The 19,910-nt window shown below is 45.0% G+C and overlaps 1 protein-coding gene across 2 annotated transcripts in view; it reads left to right on the top strand.

Moving 5' to 3' along the window:
* The window catches only part of RBM33 (RNA binding motif protein 33), a 112,547-nt gene that overhangs the window by 73,337 nt on the left and 19,300 nt on the right, over nucleotides 1-19,910 (top strand). The window contains exons 14-16 of one of the 2 annotated variants that reach the window (XM_080667107.1): nucleotides 1,524-2,141; nucleotides 17,426-17,632; nucleotides 18,707-18,895. In XM_080667107.1, the coding sequence (XP_080523233.1) occupies nucleotides 1,524-2,141; nucleotides 17,426-17,632; nucleotides 18,707-18,895 (1,014 nt within the window). Of the gene's footprint in view, nucleotides 1-1,523; nucleotides 2,142-17,422; nucleotides 17,633-18,706; nucleotides 18,896-19,910 lie in introns of both variants that reach the window. The other variant, XM_080667106.1, reaches the window with a different exon arrangement.

Genomic DNA, 19,910 nt, shown 5'->3' with positions numbered 1-19,910 from the left:
TTTTTACATCTTAAAATGTCTTCTATTTGTTTTGTAGTTTATTTTCTTACATTCACCCAATCAATAATGATATGATAAAGGACATACCTATTTAGAAGTATTCCCAGCTATGTTCTTGAACATACTTGAACTCTTTCTTGGTTGCTTGGGGACACATCTCAGTGACTGTTACTGCGTTTGAGGCAGTGGGCCCTGGACCTGTCACTACTCTCCAGCTGTCTGGCCCCTGCACTTTTTCAGTGCTGTCCACTTGTTACACCTACCTGTGTGGCCTCATCTAACTTCAGATTTGCCATTTCACATCTGCCCTAAACTTTCAATTAGATAGCTGACTTGGTCAGAATTGCTTCTAAAATGACAAGCAAGCCCTGATGAGGGCCCGACTCTGTCCTGTAGGTCAAGTGCTTGGGCTCTGGGGGCACCAGTAGGGTCTGCAGCTACATTTTGGTTTTAACTTCTAATTTTTAAGGTTGGTTTGTTAATAGCTTGCCTCTAGATAGATTAAATTCTATTATAATCTTTTGTGAAGGATCTTTGGATCGAGTGTATCTGTGATGCTTTTAAAGAAAATTACTGCCATTTTTAACAAATGCCTAACTTCTTTTTTTTAATCCTCACCTGAGGATATATTTCTATTGATTTTTAGAGAGAGTGGAAGGGAGGGGGAAAGAGAGAAAGAGAAACATAGATGTGAGAGAGACACATTGATTGGTTGCCTCCTGGACACTCTCCAATTGGAGAGGGGATTGAATCTGCAACTGAGAGGTATGTGTCCTTGACCAGAATCGAACCCGGGACCCTTCAGTCCATAGTCAGTGCTCTGTCCACTGAGCTGAACAGACTAGGGCTAAATGCCTAACTTTTAATAAACTTTCCTTATTGCATGGTTTTGGTGAAACTTACCAGACTTCTGTGAGATTTTTTGGTAGACTCTCAGAATGGTTTGGGGCTGGCATATTATAGCTTTCCTTAGATAGCATTAATATTCCAATACTGCCATTGACAGCATTTTGATTCTGAGGAGAGTGCATGAGTTCAAGGTCAGAGAGATTGACTTGTGCTGTTCATTACAACCAATTATTCTGTGACAAATGAGTTTGAGATCAGGCTGAAATTCTGTACGAAAAATCAATAGTTCTAATCAGGCCCTTTCAGGTCATTTACACCCACCTTTTGTTGGCTCGTCAGAGAAGAGCCAGATAAAACCTGTGTGACTGTGTGGCCCCTACTGTGGCTATTTCCATTCGAAACATATTTTGATATCTTAAATGAATGGTTTAATTGGCTTCAAACTTATAAATAAAAGGAAATGTACATTCTTTCATTTTTAATATTCTGATAAGATTTTCCAAGTTAGCTATTGCATAATTTTTCCCCCTCTTCAGAGGAAGAAGTTACAAAGTGTTTTTCAAATTTTGAATGAAAGGGTTTTATAATTTGCATTTTCTGAGTTTGTAGAAATACACTGGAACCGTCACCTTGTCTGGCGCTGCCAAGTAAACCGTGGGTGTTCTCTGTTCCAGTTTCCCGATGAAGATGAAGAAACGAGGCTGTATCGCTTAAAGATAGAAGAGCAGAAGCGCCTGCGAGAGGAGATCCTGAAGCAAAAGGAGATGCGCCGGCAGCAGCAGGCTGGAGCCAGGAAGAAGGAGCTACTGGAGAGGCTGGCGCAGCAGCAGCAGCAGCAGCAGCAGCAACAACTTTGCAGCCCCGGGGCCCCTGTGGAGCGGGAAGAGCTTCCAGCGTTGCCGTTGCCCACCAATGGAAACCCCTTGCTACCCTTCCCTGGTGCCCAGGTCCGACAGAATGTGAAAAACAGACTTCTCGTGAAAAACCAAGATGTTGCTCTTTCAAGTCTTCAGCCGAAAACGTCAAACTTTGTGCCATCTGGTGCTCACATGCAGTATTCGGGACAGCCGGTGAAACCACTGAAGCACTTGAGACATAAAGTCCTGCAGGCACAGCCTGAGGATGGGGACGAGCTGCCCCCAGCACAGACCGCTCGAGTGACGGCCCTCCAGAGCCGGCCCCCAGATTCCAAGCCCGGCGCCAAAAGGACTGTCATGCACCGGGCAAACAGTGGTGGCGGAGATGGGCCGCATGTCAGCTCCAAAGTCAGGGTGATTAAGTTGTCAGCTGGGGTAAGTTGACGAGGTCACTGTGCCTCTTGAATCTCCACATCCTTCACTTAGGATGCCCTAATTCCCAAAGCAGGTGTGTGAGCAGAGGGAGGTAGGTTGCTTCTGTACAGTCCCGTGGACCAGCCCTTTTGATGGGAAGGCTGGTGTGAGAGCTGCCGTTTCCATGCTGACCATAGTGTTCAGTTGTCTCTGTCCTTCACTTAGACCTTTCTCAGTTTTAGATGCTTTTTGAGGCTAATTTGTGGTAGAATTACGAAGTTTGTTTTAAACACAAAATTTCCTTTACCACAAAGCAAGTGACTTGTGTGTAGCTTTAGATTCAGGGGCAACAGGATGAGCAGAGTTCTAAAGTGCGACCACGGTGACCCTGGCCGGTGTTGCTCAGGGATTAGAGCTTCGGCCTGCACACCTGAGGGTCATGGGTTTCATTCGCGGTCAAGGGCAAGTACCTGGGTTGCAGGTCAGAGGTAAGCACACTTTTGTCTGTCTCCCTATGACGGTGGCCATTTTAGATCACTCTCCCTAAGGCTAAGGCAGTCATTGCTGTTTTCCAGCCCGGGTTGGACAATTCAGTTCTTAAACAGGCAAACAGATGTCCGTGGGACAAGGTTGTCCTTTCAAGAAGCCATGTGTAGATACCTGCTTTTTTATAGAAGGGGGCTTAGCCTTGCTGTGCTGACAGGATTCTGCAGCACATTCTGGGTGGTCCGTGCAGTTGTCCTGTCACAGTACTGGTGTGTGTGGTTTGTCTATAAACTGAGAAGAAAGGGGAAGCCGGCCTTTACAGACCACAGCCTGTACCCTGCAGGCCTTCCAGGGAGGACAGTGCACAGAGGACTGTGAAGAGGCACGTGTGGCATTATGTCCTGTGCTGTGCTCATTTGGGAACAACTTGTGAGCAGTTGACTTAGTACAGTATTAATTGCTTTTATTTCTGTGCTTGTCGACTAAGACGTTTGATAGAGTAATATGGATTAGAAATTCCATATTAATAGGACCTATAATTTTGTTTTTCTTGAATCTGTTTTTCTCACCTCCATTCATGGTGATTCAAAATGTTGATTAGCAGATGGCCTATATTCCATCAAATTACTTTACCATTATATGCCTTTGTTATTTTTAGATGAGAACTCAAAAGTTAATCAGTTTCCAGTGTCTGTGGCCTTTTGCTTTTGACTTTGTTTTAAGCACACTTTGTCAGTGTCTCACTTTTCCCCTTGAGTTATAAACAGGCGGCATGGGGCCAAGGTCGGGAATAGATCTTTCCAGTGACCTCCATGGGCGGGCTGTGGCTGGTAGAAAGTGAGGGCCAAGTGTATTCAGGGTTCTGGTGGGCCGGCAGCTGAGCTGGGGGCTCAGCTAGCTCTGTGTCGAAGAACAGCTTGCAAATGAATCAACACCTTTTCTTTCAAAGAATTGAGCTAGTTAAATTTTTGCTCTTTTTTTTTCTACAGGCTAAAAATTTTTTATATCATGCTATATTCTAAAACTATGTTGTATAATTTTACAATACACAGAAAAACAACAGGAATTTTACATGAAAATAACTATCTGCCAACCATTGGAGTAGCTTTTTAGCTCTTTTTAATTTTTAAGTAATAAGTTAACTAACCAACCTGTCTGCAATTTCCATGAGGATTTTTTCAAACAGTTCCTCCAGTAGCATGTTGGCTACTTTCAACTCCTAGGATACTAGGTATACCAGTTAATAATGCGGATTTTGTAATAAAAGAAAACACAATAATTTCAAGAGAAACATCAGAAGTGCTTTATTCAAAGTAATGTCCATCGCTGCTACACATTTCCCCCATCTTTCAGGTAATTTGTAGATACTAGTCCCAATAGAACTTTTCTTGTTTTGAGGCAAACCATTCAGAGACCCAGTTTTCCACTTCTTTTGTACGTTTTGAAGTGCTGCTCAGAAAGTGCGTGTGCCATCGATTGGAACAAGTGGTAATCTGAAGGAGCAAGGTCTGGTGAATACAGCGGGTGGGTTAATACTTCCCAGGCAAGATCTTTTAACGTGTCTTTTTTTGTTTGTTTGTTTTAATTTTTAATTGCATTTTTTTACAGAGTGGATGAGAGAGGGATAGAGAGTTAGAAACATCAATGAGAGAGAAACATTGATCAGCTGCCTCCTGCACACCCCCTACTGGGGATGTGCCCGCAATCAAGGTACATGCCCTTGACCAGAATCGAACCTGGGACCCTTCAGTCTGCAGGCCGATGCTCTATCCACTGAGCCAAACCAGTTAAGGCTTTTAACGTGTCTTTAACTGGTTTTGAAGTGTGTGATGGTACTTTGCCATGTCTTCTGGCCCATTCTGGTCATTTTACGATCCAAGCGTAGTTCAAATTGATTATTTGTTGTCGGTAGCGATCAGTATTAACCGTTTCACATGGTTTTAGAAGCTCATAATACACCACACCTTCCTGATCCCACCGAACGCAGAGCATTGTCTTCTTTGGCCTTGCAGTCGATGTTGATGGTTGACCTGGATCAACCCATGATTATGTGCATTTGGGATTCTCAGAATAAATCCACTTTTCATCGCCAGTCACAATTCTATGCAAAAAAGACTTTCGTGTCGTCGAAGCAACATTTTACTGATGACTTTTCGGTTTTCCATTTGTCTTTCGTTCAGTTGATGTGGCACCCATTTTCCTTCCTTTAAAATCTTTCCCATTGCTTGTAAATGATCGGAAATTGTTTGCTGAGCAACGTTTAATCTTTCTGCAAGTTGTTTTTGAGTTTGACACGCATCTTCATCCAATAATGCTTGTAATTGTTGGTCTCCAAACTTTTTCGGTTGACCTGGACGTTCTTTGTCTTTCACATCAAAATCATCACTTTTAAAGCATTTAAACCAGCGTTCACAAGTATCTTGAGATGGAGCATGTTCATCATAAGCTTCCTGAAGTATTCAGCAACACTTTTCTTAAAAATAAAGTAATGAATTAAAACTTCCCACAAATGCTCTTTTATTGGCATGAAGTTCAACATTTTTAAACATAAATATATCTATGATGTTAACACCTTCAGAAAATTTGACATATGAAGTTTGAAGCTTGTTGTCAATACAACAAAATAGCATACATATCAAATCGCATATATATCAACATATGTGTAACTCCATCTATTGAAAAAAATCGGCATTATTAACCAGTACACCTAGTAAATGCCTTGTTTGTGTCTCTCTGACCTGGAATAAATAGTATTTTCTAATGGCCAGGGTGTGTGTGTGTGTGTTATGTGTGGGTAGGAGCTATTTTTAAGAGAGCATATTCTTAATTGTGTTTATTTCAGGCAATACAAAAGGAAACAGTTCTCTTAAGTGTTGCGTGTGCACATTTCTTCTGACTTTAATTTCTTTCCCTTTTGGTCCCTTCTCTTCTTTTGTCAGCTGTGGCATTAATGCCCTGGGCTAGGCCGTGAGTCCAGGTCTGAACTGGCAACTCCAGTAAGGCTCTGACAGGGTCTTAGAATTTGGGAGGATTAGCTTATATACTGTACCTGTGCAGGGTATTATTTATGCACTTCAGGTTCATAACTAACTAATTGGTAATTATTAATATTAATTTCTGTGTTCTTGTATGTTCACAATGAGCTTCTTTACATCCTTTTAGTACAAAAGTACAGTAAGTATCATATTTATAAGGTTTCTTAGAGAGGTTTACTTGGGAGTCTGTTTTATTTCCTTTACTAGAGGCCTGGTGCATGAAATTCGTGCACGGGAAGGGGTGGGTCCCTCAGCCCGGCCTGCACCCTCTCCAATCAAGGACATCCCTCTCGCAATCCGGGACCTCTGGCTCCTAACTGCTTGCCTGCCTGATCACCTCTAACCACTCTGCCTGCCAGCCTGATCGCCCCTAACCGCTCTCCCCTGCCTAATGCCCCTAACCACTCCCCCCTCCTGGCCTGATTGCCTCTAACTGCTCTCCCCTGCCAGCCTGATCGCCCCTAACTGCTCCCCTGCCTGCCTGATTGCCCCTAACTGCCTCTGCCTCAGCCCCTGCCACTGTGGCTTTGTCTGGAAGGACATCAGGAAGACTTCAGGTCTAATTAGCATATTACCCTTTTATTAGTATAGATCCTTCTCTGACCTAAGCTGGCATCGATGTAGTTCATTACATTACTCTTTGCATCAGTGGTCTCCTGTTCCAAGTTGTTGACTGTGGATAGGACAGGAGTCAGTCTGCAGCGTTGTTCCTAAAAGTGCCCTGTTGGTGATCCAGTCAGGTGTGTCCCTGGGGTGGTTAGGGAGCAGGTGCCTCGCACTCACACCAGCACAGATTGCAAGTGCCTTACAGCCACAACAGGTGGTTTTCTGTGCTTGACTTGTGAGGTGATGGTGCTTCGGCACAGAGTTCTCTTCTGTCGGTTTCCATATTGCGTTACTTATAATCAAATAACTTAACTTAGATTTTATTAAATTGGGTTTTTTGAAAAGTGAAAGAGCCTGCGACTTAAAGGCAGGTTTTTAGTCTGCTCTTCTGTTGCTTATCTTTGAGTGATGTTAGTTCATGATCCTCCTTCCTCTTGGTTGTAGCGAGTGCATGGCGAGCACAGGAAGCCTTTCACAAAGAGCTTAGTATGGCTTCTTTCTTGATGTTGGTTTTCACAGTCCTGGTGACCATGCTTGTCTAGGTTTACCACTCACAGTCATTCTTCACTTTCTTCATGGGTTCTCTCTTGAATCCTGCTTGTTGTGGCCATTTGGAAATTCTTGTTCACGGAGCATGGAAATTGAAGCGCTGCCTCCCCAGGACCGAGAGTGTGCATTTGTACATGATGCTGGCCCATGTTCGGATGATTGTCTATAATTAATTGCCCTTTGGACCCTGAACAGTTATTTCATTTTTCTGAACCTCAGTCTCTAGTCTATAAATGAAATTGCTAAGGTTGGTGTGAAGGATGAGTACATGCAGCCTCCTGCACGCCCCCTACTGGGGACTGAGCCCACAATCTAGGCAAGTGCCCTGACCAGGAATCAAACTGTGACCTCTTGGTTCATAGGTCGACCCTCAATCACTGAGCCGTGCCGGCTGGGCTCTTCAGACATTTTTAAAGAGGAGACTTAGCTAAATATTTTGTCAAATGCCCTTTAGTTTGCTTTGTCTCCCATTTTCTCATGATGGGTATCAGGCTAGTGTTTTTAGCAGAGATGCAGAGAAGGATATTGTGTCCTCCTCACAGTAGTCCTACCGGTGGTTTGTCCAGTGTTGGCACTTTGATCATTGAGTCAGGTGGTGTCGGCCAAGTCTCTCTATTTTAAGCAATAGTCTTACCCTTTGTACTTGATAAGTAATTCATGGGAAGAGCTTTGAGATTAACGATCCCATTTCTTGTGGATTTGCAGCGTGTTAACTGCACTGACATTTCTAGGGCCAGTGCTGCATTTCTGCTTGTTATCTGTCATGTTTCTGCGAGGGTAGCTTTCTCTTTGCCCTCGCTTATTTATTTGTTCATTTGTTACAGCAACATGGGATTTGAATTCTTATTTTATACAATGAATTGTTACTAGTATTATTTATTTGGGTGTTGGAATGGTCTCAGTTGGCACGGGAGTGCCCTGGTAAGCTGGTGCTGTCCTTGGGAGTGTCCCCAGCATTCCTTGGACACACCCTTGCTTTTTGGTGCAGAGTGTTAGATTCGTCTTATGGCTTCTGGGCCTCAGTTCTGCAGCAGCCCTGTGTCCTCCAGGGGAACACCCAGACTTGCTTACTGGGTGTCACTGCATCTGAGCCCTATCAGCATGTCCGTCCATCTAGGGTGAGTTCCAAGACAGAAGGTGAATCAAGAGATCTCCTGCATCGGTTGGATTCTTTTGTATATTACATTTCTTGAAATAGGTCATCAACATGAGTAGAAAATACTTTGTACTGCATCAAATTCATTTTTTGAATGATTGTCCTGTGTGAGAATTCCAAGAGGATTAAACACCACTATTTAAGTATTAAAATGAGTCTCTGTGGACCAAGGTTAGTGTTAAGCATGTTCTTCTGGCAGGAGTGAGGTCAAGGTACTGCAGGGAAGGAGGGTGTCCTGAGGAGGTCTCAGGCCCTGCCCTCCATGGCAGGGGTGGAGGTGCACTTGGCAGTGGCTGTCACAATAGACCTGACTTGGGGCTGAGGAGCTCCGCATGCAGCTGCAAAGAAAGAGCAGCTCCTTAGCCCCCAGTACTGTGCAGGCTCCAGACAGCTGGTGTTGTGAGTGTCTGATAGGGAGACCTGAAGAAATGACTGAGTGAGAGGAGGTGCTGATTGATTGCCTGAGGAGAGCACAGGAAGGAAAAGCCCCTCTGGGCAGAGAGGAAGAGCACGTGGAAAGTTCCTGTGGCAAAGAAGCCACAGCCCATTTTCTAACTGAGGGAAAGCCATGCCAGGGCCAGGGAAGGCAGTTGGACATGAGGTGTCAGAGGACATGCCTGTGATGGGAAGATCAGACAGTGAGGGAAACTGAGTGGGAAAGACACTGCTCTGGTGTGGATGGGGAGGCACCTCAGGACGTGCGAGCTCAACTCCCACCTTGCCCATCTGCTGCTCTCAGCCAGGGCAGGCAGGAAGCTTCTGCCTTGCAGAGCCTGGCCTCACCGCTGCGGTGGGCTCTCTCTGGAAGTCTGAGTTCGTGGCTCTGTGGCTGGAGGAACTCACATTAGCAGTTGTCTCCTTTTCAGACCAAGATTCATGTGGCAGGAATTGGAATATGACTCCCTCAGAGGCTCAGGGCTTTGCTTTGTTCCTCCAAAGGCCAGTTAATTTTGCTTCTTAAAGATTTCCCCAAACCTAACAAATCTCAGGGAGAGAGAATGTTGAGAGAGAGAGCCCTGAGTCTCTGTGCCATGTTGCCACCTGCTGTCAAATCCAGTGTGTGCGCCCGTCGAGCTCTTCTCCAAAAAACCCAAGTGCTTTGAGGTCTGTCTGCTCTGTATTTTGTCCCAGCTCAGCCCATGTGGACCCATTCCGAAATGTTATAGGAAGCATTCTAGATGGACATTGTTGAAATATTTGTGTGCTCGCCATATGTCAGGGTAGCTTATTGCAGAGAATAGGTGAACGCTGCAAAGGGGACGTGTTCTCGCCTCAGGCTGCAGCTTTAATTAGGGAATTGACCAAGGAAGGAGCCTGAATGAGAATGTTAGCCTGCTTATTTCTCCTTAGTGTTTATCCTTCAAAGACAAAATGGAGCCTTAAATGTGTTTGTATTTAGCAACTTCGTATAGCATGCGTATCATCTGTTGTCCGGCTTCTGAGTGAACTGAAGATTACAGGGGGCGGCCCAGCATTGTTGTGGTTAATAGAAACCTGTGCGGGGAGGTCTGGGGGCTGTGAGATCGTGCATGGCCCTGACAGTGAGGGGGTCCTTATCGGAGGGAGAATTCACAAGAGGCTGCCCTGGGACCCCAACCACTGTCCTTCGGTGTGTCCTGACAATGTTATCTGTCCTCTCAGTACGGACTATCAAGTGTCTGTCATGAGTACAGAAATTAATTTAATGTCACCTGAAGACATGCAATTAATCTTTTAGAGGTTTTCATAATACCTTTACAGAAAGAGTTGCCAGTTTGGCGGATTTGGACTTTGGGGTTTAGGAGAAGATAAGGAAAATTAATTTTTCATCGGGTTAATACAAGCTAGCAGGGCCACAAAGGCTGAGAAAAATGGTTGGGGAATTTGTCAAAGTGTTGTCACTCTAGAATAATGCTGCTTAGTGTCTGATAGGTGTAATCAAGAGTTGAGATTTCTATAGCGAGGGATTAATCAATTTGCTCACTAGTGAATGCATGTCAGCGATATCACTTCTTCATGGGCTTTAAGAATGAAAATAAGATTTGATCTGTCAAATTGCAGGGTGCCCTGACAGTATCAATAGGCCTTTTTATCTGTACATTTAAACCATTCGTTATAAATAAATTTGTCCTGCTCATGATGGTGGCTACAAACTGCATTTTTTATAATGATTAAGCTGATAAAAAGTATTCTCTACTCTTTCTTAATTCATAAAGCTTTCTTTATATTTAAGAAAAACCAATCTAAAATACATTTTATGGTACATTAAAAGATAATTTGGGGAAAAAAACAACAAAATATTTCTAGTTTGGTATACTATAAACCAAACTTCTTTTTAAAAAATATATATTTGTATTGATTTCAGAGAGGAAGGGGAGGGGAGAGAGAGAGAGATAGAAACATTAATGCTGAGAGAGAATCATTGATTGTCTGCCTCCTTCTTGCCCCTGGGGATTGAGGCCGGAACCCAGTCATATGCTCTGACTGGGAATCGTACCGTGACCTCCTGGTTTATAGGTTGATGCTCAACCACTGAGCCACGCCTGCCGGGCCCTAACTTAGTTTTTTCTCATCTGTTTGGAGGAAGTGAAATATTTAAAATCATGTCTAAACACACTGCTGTGGAAGGAATGGTATAGGCCCTATAGGAGGAGGAATTCACAAGAGGCTGCCCTGGGACCCCAACCACTTTTTTGGACTACAATATAATCTGCCATCCACAGATGACCAGTTATTTCCTTATGTTCAGATAACAGAATTCTGAAATTCCTGATTTGAATCGACAGTATTTTTTAATTTATATCTTTCAGTGCTGTAACCATATGCTTAAGTTCTAGAAGACTCTTAAATAAATGTATGCATTCAGTTTGATCTGTCCCTGGGTGAGTCTGGCCACAACTAGTGAAGAATAGTTTGGCTCTTTCCCAGTGTTAATTGAAATAACTGGAATTAAAAATTTTTGGTAAGAATTTGAAAAGGAAGACTTGTTCTCTCATTTGGGGAAAAAAGCCTATTCTTTTTTTGAAAAAATTTTTATTGTTGAGAGTATTACATATGTCCCCCTCCCCCCCCCCTTGTACCCCTCCACCCAGCACCTGCCCTACCCCAGGCCTTCACCACCTTAATCTCTTCCCACCCCTCTACCCTCCTTCCCTCTGAGAGTCATTAGTCTATTTCATGTTTCCATGCCTCTGATTCTATTTTATTCATCAGTTCATTTTGTTCATTAGATTTCTTGTTCATTTATTTTTATTTTCAATTGTTAATAGATATGTATTTATTGCCATTTTATTGTTCATATTTTAGATTTATTATTATTTTTTTCTTCTTCATCTTCGTTTTCTTCCTCTTCTTAAAGAATACCCTTCAACATTTCATGTAATACTGGTTTGGTGGTGATGAACTCCTTTTGCTTTTTCTTGACTGTGAAATTCTTTATCTGACCTTCAATTCTAAATGATAGGATTATTTGCTGGGTAGGGTAATCTTGATTGTAGATCCTTGCTATTCATCACCTTGAGTATTTCTTGCCACTCCCTTCTGGTCTGCAAAGGTTCTTTTCAGAAATCAGCAACAGTAGGTAATTAACTGCTTTTTCTCTTGCTGCCTTTAAGATTCTCTCTTTGTCTTTAACCCTTGGCATTTTAATTATGATGTGTCTTGGTGTGGGCCTCCTTGAGTTCCTCTGCTCTTCCTGGACTTGTAAGTCTATTTCTTCACCAGTTAGGAGAAGTTTTCTGTCATTATTTCTTCAGATAGCTTTTCAATATCTTGCTCTCTTTTCCCTCTGACACCCCCATAATGCAAATGTTGGTACACTTAAGTTGTCCCAGAGGCTTCTTACACTAATCTTCATATTTTTGGATTATTTTTTCTTTTTGCTCTTTTCATTGGCTATTTTTTGCTTCCTCATATTCCAAATTGTTAATTTGTGTCTCAAAATCCTCTATTCTTGAATCCCTGCAAATTGTTCTTTGTTTCATTTAGTGTATTCTTCATTTCTGATTGGTACTTTTTCTTGTCTTTGATGTTCTCACTGATTTCCTTGAAAGTCTCACTAAGTCCCTTGAAGCTTTCATTAAGATCCTGGAGCAATCTTATATCCATCGTTTTGAACTCTGTATCCAGGAGTTTGCTTGCTTTCATTTCATTCATTCGTGGTGTTTGTCTTCACATTTTGGCTGCCTCCCCATGTTATTTTCTGAGTATTAGGTAGAGCTGCTATGTCTCCTGGAATTTGTAGAGCAGCCTTGTGTATTAGGTATCCTGTAGGGCTCAGTGGCTCAGTCTCCTGTCACCTGAGCTAGGCACTCTAGGTGTGCCCCTGTGTGGGCTGGTTGCACAGTCTTGTTGTAGTTGAGTCTTGATTGCTGTTGGTGTCACTGGGAGGAATTAACCTCCAGGCCAACTGGCTGTGAGGACCAGGCATGTCTGCAATGAAAGAGCTGCTGTGCAGTAGACACCACTATGGAGCAGGACTTGCTTTAGTGGGGCTTTGGTGCTCACTGAATCTGCCCCTTGAGTGTGTTGCTTGGGGATGGTAGAGTTATACTCTGGTATGGTCTGAAGATGTCCACTGGGTACACTGGCTCTGGGGCTTCCTGGGAGGTGCAAAGTCTGCCACTGCCTTGGGCCACCTGGCAGGAACCACAGAGTGATCTGCAGATGGCTGCTACTTGTATTGGGCTAGGACAGGGGTGGGCAAACTTTTTGACTCGAGGGCCACAATGGGTTCTTAAACTGGACCAGAGGGCCGGAACAAAAGCATGGATGGAGTGTTTGTGTGAACTAATATAAATTCAAAGCAAACATCATTACATAAAAGGGTACGGTCTTTTTTTTTTTTTAATTATTTCAATAGTTTTATTCATTTCAAACATTTTAACAAGAATGTAAACACTAATTATTATAATTTGAAACTTCAAAAAATGGAGGAATCATAGCACAATAACATACCTTATATTGAAGATGGCAAAGGCAAAATAAAATTGCCTAACAAAGGAAAGGTACAAAAGCCTTTCAAATTAAACTTAAATATAATAAAATAATTTAAAACTAAAACAAATAGAAAAGAACAAAATGTGTAAACAGTAAATTAAACATTTTCTTTAGTGCAACTTCCCAATTATGCCCGGGACGTAGATGTAGATGGCAATGTAGACTGGGTTGAAAGGTTTTTGGTCTTTAAAACATCAACTTCAGTGGGAACAGTGTTGTTGGTCTCCTTTTTAGCTAATGCTCTGATGCTGTGCTCTCCAGGGGCGTGTCTCCCTACATCACCACGATAACGTGTCTAAGCATTCCCAGGGTAATGTCGGGGGACGCGTCCGCGGGCATTACAAGGAGCCTCTGGAAGATTGAGAGGTTGTTCCTTCTACTGAATGGGCGGATATAAATCCGCCCACTCAGAAGAAGGAGCTGCGGCCGTGTTTCTGACGTTGCCATGTTAACACTGCTGCTGGTGGTGAAGGAGCGGAGGGGAGAGCTAGAGAACCCTCCGCTCTTTCGGCTCCGCGGGCCAGATAGAACAGCCGAATGGGCCGGATCCGGCCCGCGGGCCGTAGTTTGCCCACAGCTGGGCTAGGAAGTCCCCAGGTGAGGCCCAGATGTGATGCAAGGTAGGCTGGTGCTAGTGCTGGGTCTTGGGCCTTTTATTGATAAGTTTGGGGCATGCTGACTCCAGCTGCTGCTTGTGTAAGAGATTTTAGCAATGTCTGAAGCCTGAGCCAGGATAGGCCATTCATATGGAAAAGCTGCTTCAAACAGCTTGGGTGGGGCATCAAATTGGATGGGGCAGAGCGTGAGGGAATCACTAGAGAGAGTGGAAGGGAGGAGAAGTGGGGGGAGGAAGGGGGGGAGAGAGAGAGATGGATTTAGAGAGACACATAGAATTGGTTGCCTTCTGGACACACCCTGACCAGGCTTGGGGATTGAACCTGCAACCCAGGTACATGGCCTTGACTAGGAATTGAACCTATGACCCTTCGGTGCTCAGGCTGACTTGCTGGGCAGGGCTCTCCTCTGTTCTCTGAAAGAGTGGTCTTTTTCTTTAAATAGTTGATAGAATTCATCACTGAATCCATTGGGGCTTAGACATTTCTTTCTGGGAGGTTTTTAATGAGTTGGTTGTCTTCTCAGATTTTTAAAAAATATATATTTTTTTATTGATTTCAGAGAGGAGGGAGAGGGAGAGAGAGAAACATCAATGATGAGAGAGAATCATTGATTTGCTGCTTCCTGCACACCCCCTGTTGGGGATTGAGCCTGCAACCCAGGCACATGGCCTTGACTGGAATCGACCCCGGGGCCCTTCAGTCCGCAGGCTGATGCTCTATCCAACTGAGCCAAATCAGCTAGGGCTCTTCTCAGATTTTTAATGATCTCTTTTTGCTATCTTGCATCTTTTATGAAGTTTGTTTATTTCATTGAAATTATCCAATTAGTTGATATAAAGTTGTTCATGTCACCCTTTTTAATGTCTGTAGTACCCGTTCTGATAATCCCTCTTCTGTTCCTAATTTTGGTCATTTGTTTTCTCTTCTTTTTTCTTGGTCATTTTAAAGGGTGATCAATTTTGTTGATCTCAAAAATCCAACTTTGGTTTTCTTGATTTTTCTCTATTGTTTTTCTGTTTACTATGTCATTGCCTTTCACTGTGATCTTACTTCCTTTCTTCTGTTTGGGTTTGATTTCTTTGTATTTTTCTAGTTTATTCAAATAAAAGTTTAAGTTATTGATTATAGGTGTCTTTTCCTTTCTGATAGAACTGTTTTAGTTGCATCCCCTAGATTATATATATATATATATATATATATATATATATATATATATATATACATGTATATATTAGGAGCCCAGCACACTAAATTGCGCAGCCCCGCCCATCCACCCGAACCTCTCTATGCAGAGCTTCACACGCCTGGCCCAGCCCCCAACCCCTCTGGCCTTCTCCAGGCACCTCCCTGCTTACGCCCTGTCTCCAGAACAACATGGTGGCTCCGCCCCGTCATGGCGCTGGAGGGAGAGCATGGAAGCCTCCTGCCTGCTGCTCTGTGCTCCTTCCCCTGGCAGGTGGGTGGCGTGGCACTCTGAGTGCGAGCGGTGGGTGGCAAAGGACTGTTGCAACCCACAGGTTGAGAACCGCTAGCAGGGTCGCCTAAGACCATCGGAAAACACAGATATTTATATTACGATTCATTAACAGTAGCAAAATTACAGTTATGAAGTAGCAATGAAAATAATTTTATGGTTGGGGGTCACCACAACATGAGGAACTGTATTAAAGGGTCGCGGCATTAGGAAGGTTGAGAACCACTGTGCTATGGGCTCTCACCCCCGCCTTCCCCAGCATGGGATGGTCCTGCCTCCTCTGGGTGCCTCCCCGCTTCAGCCCCGTCTCAGCCTCTGTCTCCGGAGCAATGCCTCGCCTCGCACGTGCAGGCAGCCTCCTGCGATCAATCGTTATGCATTATGGCATCCCGACCATTAGCGCATATTAGCTCTTTATTATTAAGATACACACACACACACACACACACAGATTTCAGAGAGGGAGAGAGAGATAGAAACATCAGTGATGAGAGAGAATCATGGATTGGCTGCCTCTTGCACAACCCCTACTGAGGATGGAGCCTGCAACCTGGGCATGTGCCCTGACTGGAAATTGAACTATGACCTCCTGGTTCATGGGTCGACACTCAACCACTGAGCCACACCGGCCGGTTACATTCCCTAGATTTTGATAAGTTGTATTTTTATTCAGTTCAAAATAGTTTTTGTCCATTTTTTATTCTTATTAGCCTGGTTTCCTAGGGGTTGGCCCTGTTGCTGCATAGCTCAGTGGTCAGTCACTTGATCAGGAAGAGATTGTGTCCAGGTTCCTGGGGCCCTTTGGAGGTAATCTGTGTGGTCAGAGTGGGCACTCGCAGTCCACTCAGGCTCTTATTTCCTGCTAGCTGCCTGAGACCCTGTCAGCTGCATGGGAAGGACTTACCTACACCTTCAGTAGCTCTTTCATGGCCAGAATTTCCTCAGTTTCTCGGACTTCTGTCTGGTCGACTATTGTTGCAAATAGGACCAAGATCAGAGGCCATCAGATCTGTGGGTGTTTCCTGTCCCCTCCACTGACTTCACTGACAGTGCTGCTTGACGTTTCAGATCAGCTCTCTGTGACTTCCTATCCCACAGCCCTATATCCACTGCTCTTGCTGCTCCACTTCCAAGTCCTGGAATTCTTATTTTGCCCAGTTATATGCTTCGAGTTGGGCGTGGGCAGGCTTTGCTGCTCTCTCCATGCTTCCATAGCCAGAAGACTGTCTGTGACTTTTTAATCTCATTTTTCCTTAGGTCTCATTAGTTTGGACAGTTTTTGCAAACATTTTACCTATTCTTGGCTTGCTCCAGCCCCTGTTCCTTCCCTTTGTTCCATTAAACTGTCTTCAAAAGATACATTTAAAGGGAAAAGAGACAGAAAATATAGGGGCTGCTTCTGGGCTAATTTGCCAAGCTCCTCTTGGAAATACTGCATAACTCAGCAGTCTGCATGGGGAAGGTTAGCCATTGACTGTTATGTTTCTGTTTATGTCGGGAGCAGAGTGTAGTGCTCATAGAAGTCTGAATCTATTTTCACCTTCAAGCATCCATTTCTGTTAAGATGACATAATTTGGCAGGTCCAGGTCTGACTTTCTTGTATCCACTTTTCCGTCCTGGTCACCAGCTCCCTGCTGGGAAGATGCTACACTTCACACTGAAAGTGGCCGACGGGCACAGCTGGAGGGCTTTTTGCTACCCGGTGGAGTTAGGACTCTCAGTGTAGCTTGAGTGTGTGCTTACTTCTTCGCTGATTAATAGTGTTTAAGGTCCTGAAATGAGGGAACATTAGTAAAACGCAAAAAGTTAGATTTCTGATACTTGTAAAGCTCTTACTAGAATGCAGGAGTTCCTCCTCTGAGTTATTGACTCTGGTTGGTAATGGCACTTGTGACTCAACAGGACCCCTGTGCCTAGAGTCCATGTGAGGGTTGTATCTGAGGAAGGAAGGGCTGGACACGGCCCAGGATTCATGACCACAACTAGGGGACGAGGGAGCATGGTAGCCTGCTTCCCTTAAATTTAAATAGGAGTTAAGAGTTAAAATCATTGATTATTCAAACTCTCAGATTCTAACACACCCTCTTGCAGATGGGAAATGCATGTTGAGTATGAAGTATTTTTCAAATTAAGCAATATTTTACTGAGCTAAACAGCTTTCCCTTTAATTACAGACCTCTTGAGTGGGTATACTAATCCAAGATCTTACTCTTTTTCATTTCAAAACTGTTATTTAAACCCAAATACTGTCGGGTGAGAAATGTCCTAGTGGCTCTAGTGAAACAACAGGTTTGGTTTTCTAGCGTTTGATGGTTTTGTGTCTCAGTGGGACACTGTCCAATGGTGGGGAGGGATGTCTGGCTGTGCAGATACTGACCAGTATGCTGCTTGTTCCTTTCAGCAGGGAGAAGAGAGCGATGGCTTTTTTCACCCGGACGGCCAGCCCCAGCGGCCACCCCAGCCTCCAGAAGTGAGACAGCAGCCTGCCCGCAAGGTGACGCTGACCAAGGGGGCCCTTCAGCAGCCGCAGCACCTGCCGGTCGGGGCCCATGTGTACTCAGCAGGCCCTCCGGGCATCAAGAGCATCCAAGGGATTCACCCCACCAAGAAGGTACAGCTGTGTCCTCACCAGTGCTGTGAGTGTGATGCTAGAATGGTCTGACAGGAAGGAATGCCTGCATGCTTCCTGTCATGACTTTTTAATGATTCAGCTTTGGGACAGCACCCACTACCCAGGGTGCGGTGGTTTCTTGCTGCCCTGAGCTGTGCCCTGGAGATGGCCAGCCAGCATGCTCTTCTTTCTACCCAAAATTCTAGGGCCAAGTCTGGGTAGGAAGCCTGGGAAGTCTGGTGCTGCTCGGTTCCACCCACTCTGTGGCTGCTTCTCACGTGTGTTCTGTGTTGGATGAGTTCTGTTTTCAAGGAAACACTTGGCACCAGTGCTCTGCCTTGTTTCCTAGTTAGAACAGACCAGAAAGATTAGCTCTGTCCCCTTTATTAAAAGGTCCCAGAACAGTGTTTTGAACCCTGGACAGCTTTAGAAACTCCTGAGGTCTGGGCCTCACCATAGACCAGTGATGTCATAATTTTGGAGGTCAGGGTGGAGGCCCTGTGTCCTTGATTTGGGCTTTTGGTTTGATTTAAAGCTCTGCAGGTGAATGTAAAGGGTAGCAGCCAGGGGACCATTGTGACAGAAGTGGCCTTTCAGTTCTCAGGGTGCCAGTGCACATGTGTACTTAACCACGTGAGCTGGATCTGTGAGGTTGTGGCTTGTGGTGCCTGTATGGTGGCAGTGGGTTGCACCATCCCTGTGGAGTTGGCCTGGAGTACGGAGGGAGAAACTCAGGCTCTGGGGCCATTAGGACCAACCTGAACCCTAAGTGTGCTGCTGATGTGTGTTGCTGGATCCCGTGGACCTATTGCTTCATCCTTAGCATGGAGGGAACAGAGGTGCCGCCTCGTCCCTGCTGGGCTCCAAATCAGCTCTTTTCCTTTCATGTTTGCTGGGTGATGGTATCCTCTTTAGACATTAAATTCTTTTCTGAGCACAGCAAAAACTATAGGAAATCCTGTAGCTCATGGTGTATTTTAATGGATTCTGAGTTATTTGCTCACTGGTATATCTTAGTAGTTGTGCAAAATAACTAAAGCTTTTGAATTGAACAGTTCCTCCTATCGTTGGCAGGTCGTCATGCATGGGAGAGGCCGGGGAACAGCAGGGCCAATGGGCCGCGGGCGCCCGATGCCAAATAAGCAGAACCTGCGGGTGGTGGAGTGCAAGCCGCAGCCCTGCGTTGTGTCTGTCGAAGGCCTGTCGTCATCCACCACTGACGCCCAGCTGAAGAGCCTGCTTATGTCAGTGGGACCCATCCAGGTGGGCACCTGCTCCATGGCGCCTGTGCCAGTTGTCCAGCCTGTGACTCAGTCACTTCCTGGTTTATCGTGAAGTGCTGGCTACTTCATGTTAAAATAATGCTTTTAAGGAGGAGGCAGGTGTTACATCTCTTGTGCACACTTGCTGTCAGAACTTCTACCCCAGAGTTCGATTACTTGGGAATTTTCAGATGCTTACATATAAACTTTATGGAATAACTATTCCAACTAAACAGATGATTATCCTAAAGTTCACATATGCACATGTATATATAGAAATCCTCAGATTATCCTAAAGTTCACATATGCACATGTATATATAGTTTTTTTTTTCCCAGTCACACACATTTTATTTGTAACAAGGGCCCGGTGCATGAAAATTCGTGCACTGGGTGGGTGGGAGGGTCTCTCAGCCCGGCCTTCACTCTCGGGTAGGGTCCCTAGGCCTGGCCTGAGATCAGGGCCTACCGGGGCTTTCCTTCCCCGGGCTGCAGGCAGCTGGCCTGTGCAGTGCTGCCCCCCATCCCCTGCCACCGGTGGCCTCCCTCTGCAGGTGACAGGCTGGGGTGCAATGGCTTGGCTGGCCTGGGCCTCCCTCTTTCTTTGCTGGGGGGCGGGGCCAGCCCTGCGAAAGGTCATCTGCCTATCTGATCGCCCCTAACCGCTCGCCTACCTACCTGATCACCCCTAACTACTGGTCTGCCTACCTGATCACCCCTAACCACTCTGCCTGCCTGCCTGATTGCCCCTAACAGCTTGCTTGGGGGCGGGGCCAGCCCGGCGAGGGGCCGTCTGCCTACCTGATCACCCCTAACCACTGGCCTACCTACTTGATCTCCCCTAACCGCTTGCCTGCCTACCTGATCTCCCCTAACTGCTGGCCTGCCTACCTGATCACCCCTAACCCCTCTGCCTGCCTGCCTGATTGCCCTTTACTGCTTGCTTGCATAGAGCACTGACTTCTGGTTGGTCAGCCTCTGGTCATTATTGGTCATTACGACCCAGGGTTTTTATAT

This window comes from Plecotus auritus (assembly GCF_963455305.1).
Source record: "Plecotus auritus genome assembly, chromosome: 4".
In the NCBI taxonomy this organism is placed as follows: domain Eukaryota; kingdom Metazoa; phylum Chordata; class Mammalia; order Chiroptera; family Vespertilionidae; genus Plecotus; species Plecotus auritus.
Note: the sequence above shows the minus strand (reverse complement) of the source record. Positions and strands in the feature narration are given on the sequence as shown.